The 13,439-nt window shown below is 32.9% G+C and overlaps 1 protein-coding gene across 2 annotated transcripts in view; it reads left to right on the forward strand.

The window, feature by feature from the left end:
- The window catches only part of LOC124362736 (KAT8 regulatory NSL complex subunit 2), a 28,494-nt gene extending 22,639 nt beyond the window's left edge, over window positions 1-5,855 (forward strand). For both annotated transcript variants that reach the window (XM_046817474.1, XM_046817473.1), the window contains exons 7-9: window positions 1,517-1,639; window positions 3,336-3,479; window positions 5,065-5,855. In XM_046817474.1, coding sequence (XP_046673430.1) covers window positions 1,517-1,639; window positions 3,336-3,479; window positions 5,065-5,565 — 768 coding nt within the window. In that variant the 3' untranslated portion in view covers window positions 5,566-5,855. The remainder of the gene's footprint in view (window positions 1-1,516; window positions 1,640-3,335; window positions 3,480-5,064) is intronic.
- The last annotated feature ends 7,584 nt before the right edge of the window (window positions 5,856-13,439 follow it).

Raw genomic sequence — 13,439 nt, forward strand, 5'->3', positions numbered from 1 at the left:
TGTTATTGCTATCTCTTGATGTGATATAATACTGTTTCATTTTAGTAATAACTATTATTTCAATTTTTATAAAAATGCTTTGTTGCAAATTTTATTAGTATAAAAATACAAATTTATTAAATAAATGCATCAAATTATATATTTTACAAAACAAAAAAATGTATAAATAATTTTTATATTTTGGAATTTTTATTTAGTACAAATTTACCATTTTTGTGGGTATGGTGCCACCCTCTAAAACAACAAAAATATTTAAAAGTAAAAAAATACTTATAAAATAGTATGCATAGTGAAAAATAAAATTTTAATGAAAAAAATTATATGTGACAATGCACAATCAAATAAATTTTAGTATTTCTTACATTTTTTATAAAATACCCTTACAATACCTGGAAATGTGGCCTGTCAGTAGAGGTAATTTAGTTTCCAGTTCTTGACTTAAATTACTAATTTGAATTTAGCATTCTGCATTTTTCGTGAACGTAATATTTTAGTATGAAACCACTCTTGTATTTTTAATAACCTTTAAGAAATAGTAATCATTATAAAAATGAAAAATTAATAGAATTTTGGTAAAAATGAAGGGATACTTTATCAGACAACCTATAACAGCAGTATTTGGTTTCATCTGGTAATATCATAATTGGGTGCACACAGTTATAAAAAATGTTAGATGGTTTAACCCTTAATGCACAGCAAACGGATATGTCCAAAACATCAAAATTGTGGTAAATGCAGCATCCATAAATATACGTATTGTTTTATTTTAGTTTATTGTGTATTCACGAATATGCTAACAATGTGAAAATGTATTGATTTACAACCTTCAGGAAGCAAATTGGGTTGCGTGTCTAGTGAAAAAACAAACAAAGCCAGTGCTATATGATTTGTTTACGTGTAAAAGTATAGAGCTTTTTTAAAAAAAAAATATTTTTTATCTTTCCAAAAAATTGAAAATAAATTTAACTTCGGTAAAATCTGAATTTTTTAAAAATTCCTAAATGCACGCTAATTGAACCGAGGCCTAAATGTTTAAGCGCTCTAAGAGTTGAAGGACTTTATAGAGGTAGATGACAGTTTCTTGAAGAGAAATATAACAGCTGATAGGGTTGATGCTCCTGTACGATCCTTAAAAAAAAATTATTATCTGAACAGAAGAAAACTTAATCAAGGATAAATTCCGTCTGGAAGTGTCTTAAAATACAAAGTATCTTAATGAACAAGAAATGTAGTACAGTATTTATTTCCCTGAATTCCTTATGTGTGATATGGTAGAAAGAAAACAGAATAATTTTTTTATTTAACTATATGAATTTAAGATTAACACACTGACTGCGGTGGGCGCAAGCTGATACTATTCCGGCTGTCCTAAATTCGGTACCTGACGAATCATGAGGTAATTGGTCTTTTTTTAACTAAAATTGTACAAAAAGTTTTAAATTATATTCTTCAATTAGTATACAATTAATGAGCCTGAGAAAGTTTATGTAAATTGAAACTGTATTATTTGTTCCAGGTTACTGAAGGCACTATTCCAAGGACTTCCCATAAAGGAAAGTGTGCCTTCACTGAAGGTGGTGTCAAATGTGGTGCCAAAACACTTCCTGTCACCAAATATTGCAGGAAACACATTTTAGAGGTAATATATTGAAATTAATTTTATATAGAATTTTTTAATGAAGTGAAAATTGATGTATGGCAGTTGTTTCTTGTTATCTTAATATATTATATTAAATATACATAGTATCAATGCCATTTATTTGTTTATAAAAATCACCTTCACGTATAGTATACTTAAATGTATTTATTGTATTAAATCAGTTTCTTTGGAATATGTCTTGTATCATAGTTCTTGTACACATTAGTATTATTAATGTCATGCTTTGGTATGTCATTGCTGCTAATTTTTGAGTTTGAAGGTAGATCTTATTTTGTCTTTATCTGTTCATATAAATAATGATTTTCATTATAAAGCAATAAAAGTAGGCTTTTAAGACATTGGGACTTTTCTTAGCAATATTAATTACATATGTAAACTCAACGATATACATTATTTTTGGATTTAGCAAAGTTCGAATACTTAATTAGGAATACTGAATTCTTCAAGGTCTGTGTAGAAAGTAAAAAGATGTTTTGAAATATAAATTTAACAAAGTGAAAGGAAAAACTGTTATTATATACATTTGATAGCTACAACATTATTGATCTATTTTTCAAGTTTCTTCGCTATTTTTGAAGCCTTCTTATATTGTGACAGTTTTTGTGACAAGTTTTTCGATTCCAACTTTGAAGAAATCAGCCACCTGAGTTAGTGATGGCATGAAGTTCAGCGTCACTATCGAAGTGCTGTGTTGCGAACAAAGATAAAAAGTTATGAGCTCTTTTACCATGACGCTTATTTGTATTGATCCCCCACAGTTTCTTCAGTGTTACTCAATACTTTTCTACATTTATTTTCAAGCTACATTCAAGGAAATCAACCCAAATCATACTCTTATTGTTTAAAAAAAAAAAAAAACAGTTGCCTTAACTTATCTGGCTTAAAGTTTGGAGACATTTTCTTTATTTTTTTGGAAGAATGTGTGTATCCATTCCATTGACTCATTTCGGCTCACAGTTAACAACATACTTCATCCATGATTCATCACCAGTTATGATACGATTACACAAGTTCATTACTATGTTTATCATAGTTATCAAGGAAATTCAGTGATGCAGCAAACCTTTGTTTTTTAGTCTTCTGTAAGAATTTTTGGAACCCATCTGGTACGAAATTTGTGATATCCAGGCTTCTCCACAACATTTTTATTAACTAAACTTCATGAAATTTGGGAAAAATTTCCCAAGAATTAGTTGATTGTAAAATAGCAATTCAAAAAATGTTTAATTTATTTTCATTTATTTCAACAAGCCTTTCTAACCAGGCTAGAGTGTCCACTGTGATCCTCATCGTGAACATTGGCGTGGTCATTAAAAAAATTAATATACCACTCGTTCATTCTGCTTTAAATCTTGTCATAGGACTTTTAATTGCAGTGCACATTTTAATTAGTCATAGTGAAAAATATGAGAGATACAAACAACTCACTACCACAGCTCGATGCGTACTGAGCATATGAATCTTTTTACCCCAAGATGGCAGCTCTAGCTCCACCTACTGAAAAGCCAGCCCCAAAAATCTCTTAATTTATGGACAACCCTCGTATTATATAAAAAAATATTTCTTACATGTTTCTTTTTATTCTTTGTTGAACACTAATTTGCTCAAGAATGAATTCTATTATAATATAAAATAAGATTGCTAGTTGTGTTAGTGAAGTTTTACTGTGTTACAGGATACTCAACAAGTGTTATTCAGAGCCTGTGGGTTCAAAAGAGATGACCATATTTGTCAAGAACCTACGCTGAATGTCTTTGAGAACGCTACTTGTGTCTATCATATTACACTACCAACACAGCCACATAACAGTCTTGACATGGTAAGCAATCTTTTACAGATTATCCTTAATTGTGGTAAAACTATTTTACTTGTAAATGTTGGGTTTACATCAGTTAATCTTGCTCTTAGTGCAGTGTCTGAAATCTGATGATGTAACAGAGACTTGACTCCTGGAATCTGGAGTCATCATCTTTCGTAGTAAGAATATTTCATTTAGACTTTATTATTGACAGTGGGTAATTGAAAAACGTCATGGAAATTTTCGTTTGTTGGGACTGAAAAGGAGGAGAAACCTGATGGAGCATTCTTGTGCCAAGCTTCAAACAAATGATGTGGGATCCTTCGGTCCTGAAGAAACTTGTTGGTGTATGGCACTCCTAATGAAGGTGAAGGATGAAACAGAAAGCCATACCAGAAAAATGATTAGACTGGTGAAGTTTCTCATCAAAGCTCTAGGGGTCTCCAAAGTCTATAAAGGTGTTAAAAACAGCAGCTGGTTCACGATGATGACCCGCACAAACTTGTCATTATTTGGTGTTGAGAACGTTGGAATCGGGCAGTCCCTTTATTCTTGTTATCCTGTATACTACTTTCTGGAGACAATACATTAAGCCATAATGCTCAGTTTGCACTTGGAAACTTAACCTTGAGGGCTTGGTATTTCCAAAAATAAAAAAAATCAAGAAAAGATGTAACATAATCATAACATAATGTAGCCACCACTGTACAATACAAAGCTTTATGTTTACACTGTATAAAGGAAGAAGCGACAAAAAGAGTCCTCAGATTCAGTATCTTAGCAGCAAATCTTTTGAGGGTCACTATCCTTTTGGTTTGTTGTGTTCATGTTGTGTTAAGTATGTGCAGTAGTGGATTTGATGATCTTTTCCTTAAGTTGTGTTTCAGAAAGATTGCATGACAACTTTAAATTTAAAATTTACTTTCTGCTGTAATACCTGATTTTAGTGTGTGCAATACAATCTCACTTTTATGCTTATGTAACCATACATATTATGGTTCAGTGGCGTAACTAATGAGGAGATGAGAGGGATAGAACCCACCCCAAAAGCCTTTACAAAGTTTAAAATTATGCTTATAAAAACAATCCAACTTGTATGAAATACAAAATTGAAATGTATTACTTTGAATTTACTTAAATTTATTCTGATTTAATTGACCCCTCCCCCCTACCGGTGTGGCGTGCTATTCAATGAGATTTATTGCCAAATCCAAGTCCTAGTTATGCCACTGTTAGGGTTAAACACTGGAAGAAGAGACCAGGTGCCACTTCTTGACTGTTACTTGTCAATTAATAGCAAATTTGATAACTCTATAACTATTGAATTATTACCAATAAAATATTCTTAATTAAGGTGCCTTATATAAGCTGAGTATTTTTGCTTTTTATAAAGGAATATATTGTTATCGCTTTTTATTTTAAAATTAAATCATATTTTATGTACTTCTCTTTTTTTATTAAAATGCATAACACTTGATTACAGTAGTTTTTATGGAAGTATTGTACTCGTAGTTAGAGTTTGTTGTAATGTTATGATTTGTAAAGTAATTTATAATAACATTAGTAATTCATCATTTAAGAGTTTATAACTTTACATTTGTTTCAGAATAAAGTAAAAGAAGGTATTAAAGAAGAACATAGCAAAGAGACAAATGAAGGTGCAGTTGTTTCAGACATGGAAATTTCGGACACATCTAAGAAAATGATTGAAGAAAATGAAATTAAACCTTTGGGATCAACAGACTCTTTCTCAAAACCAGACAATGTTATGGATAGCACAGTAAAACTTGAAGAGCCAGTTGATAATACAAAAGACCCAACTGAGCCGGCTGTTCCTACAGAATCTATTGTTCAAAACAATGGTGGAAATACATCAGAATCAACTTGTGCGGTGCAACAAACTGAGGTGGAAAAGATGGATGTAGATAATAGTGCTGCAAGTGAAGAGGTGATCAAGCAGGATAACTCAGCACCTATAGATGAACTAGTAATGGTGGATATGATGACAGATGTTGGAGTAGTTGAGGAGGTGTTGGAGTCGGAAGAGAAGACAGAGGTGGATGAAAGCATGCAGATTCCAGGGGATAAAAATAGCACAGATGTATAAATTATTTATATTTCTTAATGTATAAAGTGTAATTAATCAGAGTTTAGGTTATAATTAAGAGTTTGCCCCCATAACAATATAGTTTTTATTTTATAAAAAAGATTGTGTAATGTATTTTTAATCATCATGAGAAGGAATGTATTTAGATTTTACCTGCATTTTGATTTTGTTAAAAAAGACTTTTACATCAAAGAATGTGTTTTTTGTAAATTCTTACCGAAAGATTTGACAAGTGATGGATGGCAAATAGTTTTGTGATATGAAAAATAAATGCTACATTTTAACTAGTATTAATTTTTATAAGTTTGCCCTTGTTATAAGTTTGTCATTATAGACTGATGATACAATGTCTTCCTCAGCTGGATTGATTAATTAAAAGAAAATTAAACGTTAGAAGTGAATTTCCTACAAATAAAGCGATCATCTCCATGATCCAATAATGCATAAATCTTTAGAGTTATCCTAGGTTTCCAATGGTCACAGTTAGGGGATGTTAATACTACTTTTGAATCAATATTTATGATATCAAAATAATAATATTGATTCCAAGTACTATTAGAGCTGTAATAATTATACCATCAGTATCACATGAAATGGTGTCGAAAAAAAAAAAAAACACAGATAAGCAAGATTCTAAAAAAATACAAAACCATGTATTCATCAAAATTCTGATATATAAGGATAGTTATCATTAAAAAAATGGATGAATTAAAAACAATGTCATTTATTAATGTGATTTACGAATGTCTTTCATAATAAAAAACCATATTTTCATCAAAATATTTATATATAAGGATAGTTATTACTATCTTAAAAAATAAAATGGATTTTAGAACTAATAAAAAAATGAATAATTAAAAAACAATGTAATTTATTAATGTGATGTACGAAAGTCCTAAGAAAATCCAATAAAAGTCGATCGTAGTATAGAAAATAAATGTTTGCTATTAAGTAGCATTCCTTCATTAAGACCTAGCATTAAGTTTCAGCTGTATGCATCACATAGTTTAATTTTTGTTGTCGATTGAAGTAATCAACTTTTATTTGTCTATAAAAATGAATAAACATAAGTTTTGAGCAGTGATTTTGTAAGGGTCGATGCCATAAGAAATAAGTTGGACAAAGTTCATGACACATCTAGAACTGTTTACAATGGGGTGAATGAATTTAAATGTGGTTGTAAATCCATAAATGATGAATGCAGATCTGGACGCTCTGTAGAAGTGTCTATCCTCGAAATGATTGACAAAATCCATGATATGATTTTAAGTGATCGACGAATCAAAATGCATGAAATAATGGCTTCAAAAAATTGGGTGAAAACAATCTTGGCAAGTTGGGTACCACATTTACTCACAGTGAATAAGCAATCACGTGGTTGACTCTTGAGGCTTTTTCAGTGGTTCTCTGTTGCTTGATAAGTTTCTGAGTTGACATATAGCCTGATGCTCGAATTTATCAGCTATCACACAAATAGCTAAGTAATACCATAAACAACAAAGGAAACTTGTAGACATTACCTAACCACTCACAACAATGAAACTCAGCACAATGACTCAGCGGCTATTGCGACAGGCTATTGGCACGCCGGCTTATGCAGTTGTGTAACAAAAATTACGAGTACAGTCCGGGAACTTTGATACCACTACATTGATTACTTGAAAAACGGACCAACGATAACAGGAGAGTATTATTATCCACCTGCGCAGTTGGAATAGCCAAAATTACGGAATTAAAATTCCAATTTTTACAACATCGACCTTTTTCACCAGATTTAGTCTCCATTGATCGTTTCTTACTTCCAGATTTGAAAAAATGGCTTGGTGGACAAAGGTTTATGTCTAACGAGGAATTAATTGCTTAAACAATTGCCTATTTTGAGGAGCTTCCAAAATTCTATTTTTAGACGGCTGAAAAAAATTGGAGAAATGCTTAGATGTATAGAATTGAAAGGAGATAATATTGAAACATTTTTTTAATGTGCCCTAAAAAATGTTTATTTTTATATTTTTCTGATAAGGTTTCTGTTACAGCATGTTGTACCCCACGTTGATGGTGCCTAATGTAAAGGTTCGTGTTTGCTCTGTCCAGAGTTGTGACGTCAAATGAAAGGGTTTCATATTAATGGATGTGTAGTGTCAGATGACAAATTTCCAGTTAATATTGAATGATGGAGCCCTAGGTTGTTGGATGTCAAATGTTAATGTTCTGTTTTAAATGTATAAAAATTTACACTCCACGTTAATAATATTAAAAGATAGAAACAATTATAAATAATAAGGTTCAACTCATAATTCAGATCCTGGTTTGTTAAATTTCAAACATATAAGTCACTATGTCAAGTATGTGGGTCACTAGGTAATTAAATTTCCTTTAGTACAAAACACTAACATGAAGTGTTTTTATCAAAGTCGCATTAGTTATATTAAGTTATTTACCTCATTTTTGTAGGTCATTCAATCCTCCTGATGAATATTACTCACATTGATGAGAATTCCTGTTTGCTTTCGATCACTACTTCTTTCTTCTTTAAAATATTAAAATTAAAACAGCAGGAGCACCAAATCACAATCCATTTATACATTGAAAAATACTTCTTTACTTACAATTTAATCTGCTTCACATCATGGTAAACTTCACAATATTGAATTTTAATTTGTAAACACTTATGTATGATTCTAGTTAGGTTTGTGCAATATGTGTTCACTCAATCTTCACCATCAATCATAATTAATTTAGGTGATAAAATCTCCAATATTTTGGGCCTAATTAATCTACTTTCACTACTTTTAACTTATTAAAACTGATAAACGTTTATTGTATTTATTTAAAGTGAAAACATTTTATGTAATTATGGATAAACTTAAAAGTAAACTACTAAAGGGAAAAGATGCATATTTTCAAATCTTTGACCTTTGAAACAAACAACAATCAGTCGTTGTAAAACATGCAACAAAACTTGAGAACCTTTATGATAGTGATCTGGAGTCACCATTTGTAATTAATAGTGTGCATGCATTTTTCAGAAATTGATCAAATGCAATAATTCCACTTGCACACCTTTGTCTATGAGCAAGTTCTTCAGAGAAGAGCACTTTCAGGATAATGTTTCCTAAAGTTGGTATAGCTCTAAGAATATATTTTGTGTACTGCAGTTAGCAACTAAGTGTCCGCAGAAAGGTTATATTCATCGCTGAAGAAATTAAGTCGTATCTATGTTCTACTCTCAAAAAAGAAACATTGAATTCTCTTGCAATTTTAAACACTGAAGCTGACATCTTTAAAGGCAAATAGTTGGATTTGATCAATTAATAGAAGAATTTTCTATTAGAAATTTAGACATAAATGTTTCATGTAAAATTACATTTTCATTAGTAACACTTAGCCTACCAGTTTTTTTTCTAGTAATATAAAGAAACAAATAATAATTTTTTTACACAAATCTTTTCATTATAATTGTTATAAAAATGAAACAAGTGAATTTCTTTTGTTTGTGTTATGACAAAATTGCTTATAAATTTGTAGTTGTCTTATTTTCAAATTTCTTCACCAACGAGTGTGAAAGTTAGGATATATTGAAAACATATTTCATTAAAAGTTGTCTATATTACAAATATCTAGAATATAGTTAATAACATTAACTATTACGAAATTATATAGCTCAAAATACAAAACACCTTAGAATATAATAGAAATATACTTTGAGTAGACTAAGTTAATTTCAAATTTAGCCAGGAACTAAATTATATGCGACAACTAATTTAGTCATATTCATAAAGAAAGGGCATGAAAAAACATCCGTATGATGAAAAAACAAAAGTTTCATACTGTGTTGGGATGTTTCCTTTAAATTCGTAAAGTGCAAAGGGGTGGCTGGCTAAATCATGCCTAGGAGCGGCGCAATAGGATAGTCCACTACTGTCTACTGGATGCAATCAATGTGGATTTTCTAAGGACCAGTAACGCATGTTATGACGATTCACCTTGCAATTACTTCTAAATGTCACTTCATCACACCAGAGGACATCATTAAAGATATCTGGGCCTTCATTCATTCTCCTTTGGGTCTGTAAACAAAAGTTGATAAGCTAAAGATAGTCATCTTTGCTTAGCTCTTGATGCAACAAAATCTTGTAGGCAGGGCTGTATTCAGCTTTGCTTGTGGGGTGCATCTTGTTTTCGTAAAGGGTTTCAAAATTTGTTTGACAACCCAGTCAGCCGCTACTCTTTGACTTGAGTCCTGTGGGTTTATAGAGCAGCTATTAAAATATCGTAGATTTTTCGCTTTTAACTGGCTCCCCCCCCACCCCCCCCCCCCCCCACCCCCCCCCCCCCCCACCCCCCCCCCCCCCCACCCCCCCCCCCCCCCACCCCCCCCCCCCCCCACCCCCCCCCCCATGCAGCACCCAAAAAAAGGAAATACCCACAATTTCTACAAAAAAAGACACTTCACTAACAATACTACATCAAAATACAGATCGAATCTCAAATAAAATAGATATGATGACTGACCTCCTCACCAATACCTATCCAGATGTCCTCATAATAACAGAACACGGCCTCTCAAAGTCAAATCTAGAAAATACCAACCTAGAAGGCTATACACTAATAGAGAGTTTTTGTCGAGAGCACCACCAAAAAGGGGAGTGGCGATACTAGTGAAAGATGAACTTAAGAACTACGCTTCTGGACTGGAAAGAAACATACATAGCCAGGAACTTGTATGTGAGCTGTCTGCAATAAAACTGACAATAAAAAAACAAATCACATACATTGTCGGTATCTACAGACCAAACACGAATTTGGACGAAGCCATTGACATCTTATCTAGCACGCTAGAAAATATACCTACATGGAATAGCCCAGTACTGATAATTGGTGACATCAACATTGACATCCTTGAGACAAATAGAAACAACAACCAACTCCAAGAGACCCTTAATTCATACAATATCACAAGACATCAACTACCACCTACACGTATCACCCCGAACACTGCAACTTCCATTGATATGGTCTGCTCCAATCAAATTCCCTGCAAACCAACAGTCAACGTCATTAACACTTTCATATCCGACCATACAGGACAACTAGTGACACTGAACAACAACAAGTTCAATCCATTTGACCAAATTATGTATAGTAGACATTTCACTGACAGAAACTTGGAACTGCTTAATAGGTTACTCAAACAGGAGACTTGGAATGACATTCTCAGATTGGAAACGGTAGAAGACACTTATAACACATTCCTAAGAACTCTGACGTATAACATGGATGTAGCATGCCCACATACTCGAACTCGCAAGAGGAAACCGCAACAGCCAACTGTACTTAACCAAGAGACAATGGAAAAGCAAAATCAGTTCCTAGCTGCACAGGAAAAATATCTGCTTACTGGCTCACATGAAAAACAAGGCTAAGGCAACAGAAAAGAAAAGGGAATACGACATTCATCTCAAAAACCAAAGGAAACTTAAGACATCTGAACACATTAATAAAGCAGAAAATAAAAGCAAGGCAATATGGAATATAATTAATAAGGAGAGACACAAAAGTAAAAACGGTAATGAAACGATAAAACTTAACAATAATGGAACTTTAATTTCAGATCCCATAAAGGTAGCAGATCACTTCAATAAATTCTTTGCTAATGTCGCTAATAACACCCTACTACAAGCTACATATGACGGTCACCTAGTTAAACGACCTTCCACTATACACAACATTCAAGACACGCTTACTCTCTCACCGACAACTGAACAGGAAGTTAGGAAAACTATACAGACAATGAAACAGAAAAACTCAGCTGGTTTTGACGACGTCTCGACTAAACTTATTAAATCATGTAAAGATCATCTAATATTACCTCTGACCAACATAATAAATAAGTCATTCGCACAGGGCATCTTCCCAACAAAATTGAAGTTAGCTAAAGTGTACCCTAAACTCAAAAAAGGGGATCCAACACAAGCCAGTAACTATCGGCCAATATCCCTACTGCCTGCAATATCCAAAATTATCGAGAAGATTGTATTATCAAGACTATTAAACCATCTCAATACTAACAACCTTCTTCCCCAAGAACAACATGGCTTTATGGGAGGTAAATCTACATCAACTGGACTGACAAGCATTGTCGAATATTTAATAAAAGCAATAGACAAAGGAGATACAACAACTGCTATTTTCTTGGATTTTACAAAAGCTTTTGACTGCTTAAACCATGACATGCTAGTGAAAAAGTTGAAGGCTCGGGGAGTGGTAGGGAAAACTGCTGACTGGTTTACGAGCTACCTAACGGACAGAATGCAAACGGTAGAGAAATAAGAAGCACAACACAAGGAGTGACAACAAAAACTACCTCGACACCACTGCCAGTCAGTAGAGGAGTCCCACAAGGCTCAGTTTTGGGCCCCATACTGTATATAATTTTTGTTAGTGACTTCCCTGACTACCTCAGAGAATACTGCTCTATGCTATTGTATGCTGACGATACAGTACTCCTGTTACAAAATAAAAAGCCCACCAGACTGGAAATAGACTCATATATAGCTATTAATATGGCAATAGAATATTGTCAAGCCAACGATCTAGTACTGAACAGCACTAAAACTCGGCAACTAATACTTGGACGAAGCAAAGGAGAAGTTTTGGAACTACCAGAGGCTGAAAGAATGCAAAATGTAAAGTACCTTGGACTAGTCATAGACGAAACTCTCTCCTGGAATGACCAAATAGACCAGCTATGTGGAAAACTCAGTACATCATTGTATGTGCTAAGGAGATTAAAACAAGTTGGTAATCCAGAAATAATTAAATGTGCATACTACGCTCTCTTTGAAAGCCACCTGAGATATGGTATAGCCATCTGGGGCAGCTCCTCGAAAACTAACACTAACAGGATCATGGTGCTGCAAAAGAAAGCAATCCGCATAATGTCAGGATTAGGACCAATAGATTCATGCAGGGAAGCTTTTAAAAACTTAAATATTCTAACAACAGTTGCCCTATTCATATTAGAAGTAACTGTCCATACCAGTCAACAAAACATACCAAGAAGAGGAGATGTACATTCACACAACACAAGAGCAGCAAACAATTACTCACTTCCCTCTCATAGATTGACTCTATTTGAGAAGCAACCTACTTATACGGGCACCAAATTCCTGAACATACTACCCGCCTGAAAGTTAAAAATCATACTGCAGACATACAGCAATTCGGAAGGGAACTAACCAGATGGCTCCAAGAACGTCTCTTCTACTCAATTGAAGAATTTCTTAACTGGAGAACTGATAACTTATTTACACTTACACAACCATCGTAAACTTTATTACATGTAAACTTTATGACACCATTCTAATCTTGAAGATTATGAATAAAGAATTTTGTCTATTTTCTATAGTTAAATTTACTGATATTTTTCATTAGAAATTATAAGGTATTTCAACACTAATAAAATTAGTGTTATATTCCCTTTCCAATATTTGAACTTAAAAAAAATCATTATTGGATTTTTTCTAGTTTAAAAACGCTACTGCATATTGTAAGGCATTTTTATGGTGCAATAAATACCTTATATCGTTAGGTCACTGTGACGCCTTAGCTGGATCTTCTACTGGCCCCTGTCTCATCATGTGTTTTATAGCGTGCAAACCGCGTGCTGTGCTTGCTAACTAATGGCTTTTTGTGTTCTGTGTTAATTATTTTTCTTGATTTCAAGTGTTCAATACAATATATTGTAAGTTGTGATTCTTTATGTTGCATGCAAGCTTTTTATCTCATAGAGTTTATTTTATACCTTAAAACTTACCTGAACCATAATTCAACATTAATTTTTAATTGCATATATATGTACGTACGTATATATA

This window comes from Homalodisca vitripennis, chromosome 5 (genome assembly GCF_021130785.1).
Source record: "Homalodisca vitripennis isolate AUS2020 chromosome 5, UT_GWSS_2.1, whole genome shotgun sequence".
Taxonomy (NCBI): Eukaryota; Metazoa; Arthropoda; class Insecta; order Hemiptera; family Cicadellidae; genus Homalodisca; species Homalodisca vitripennis.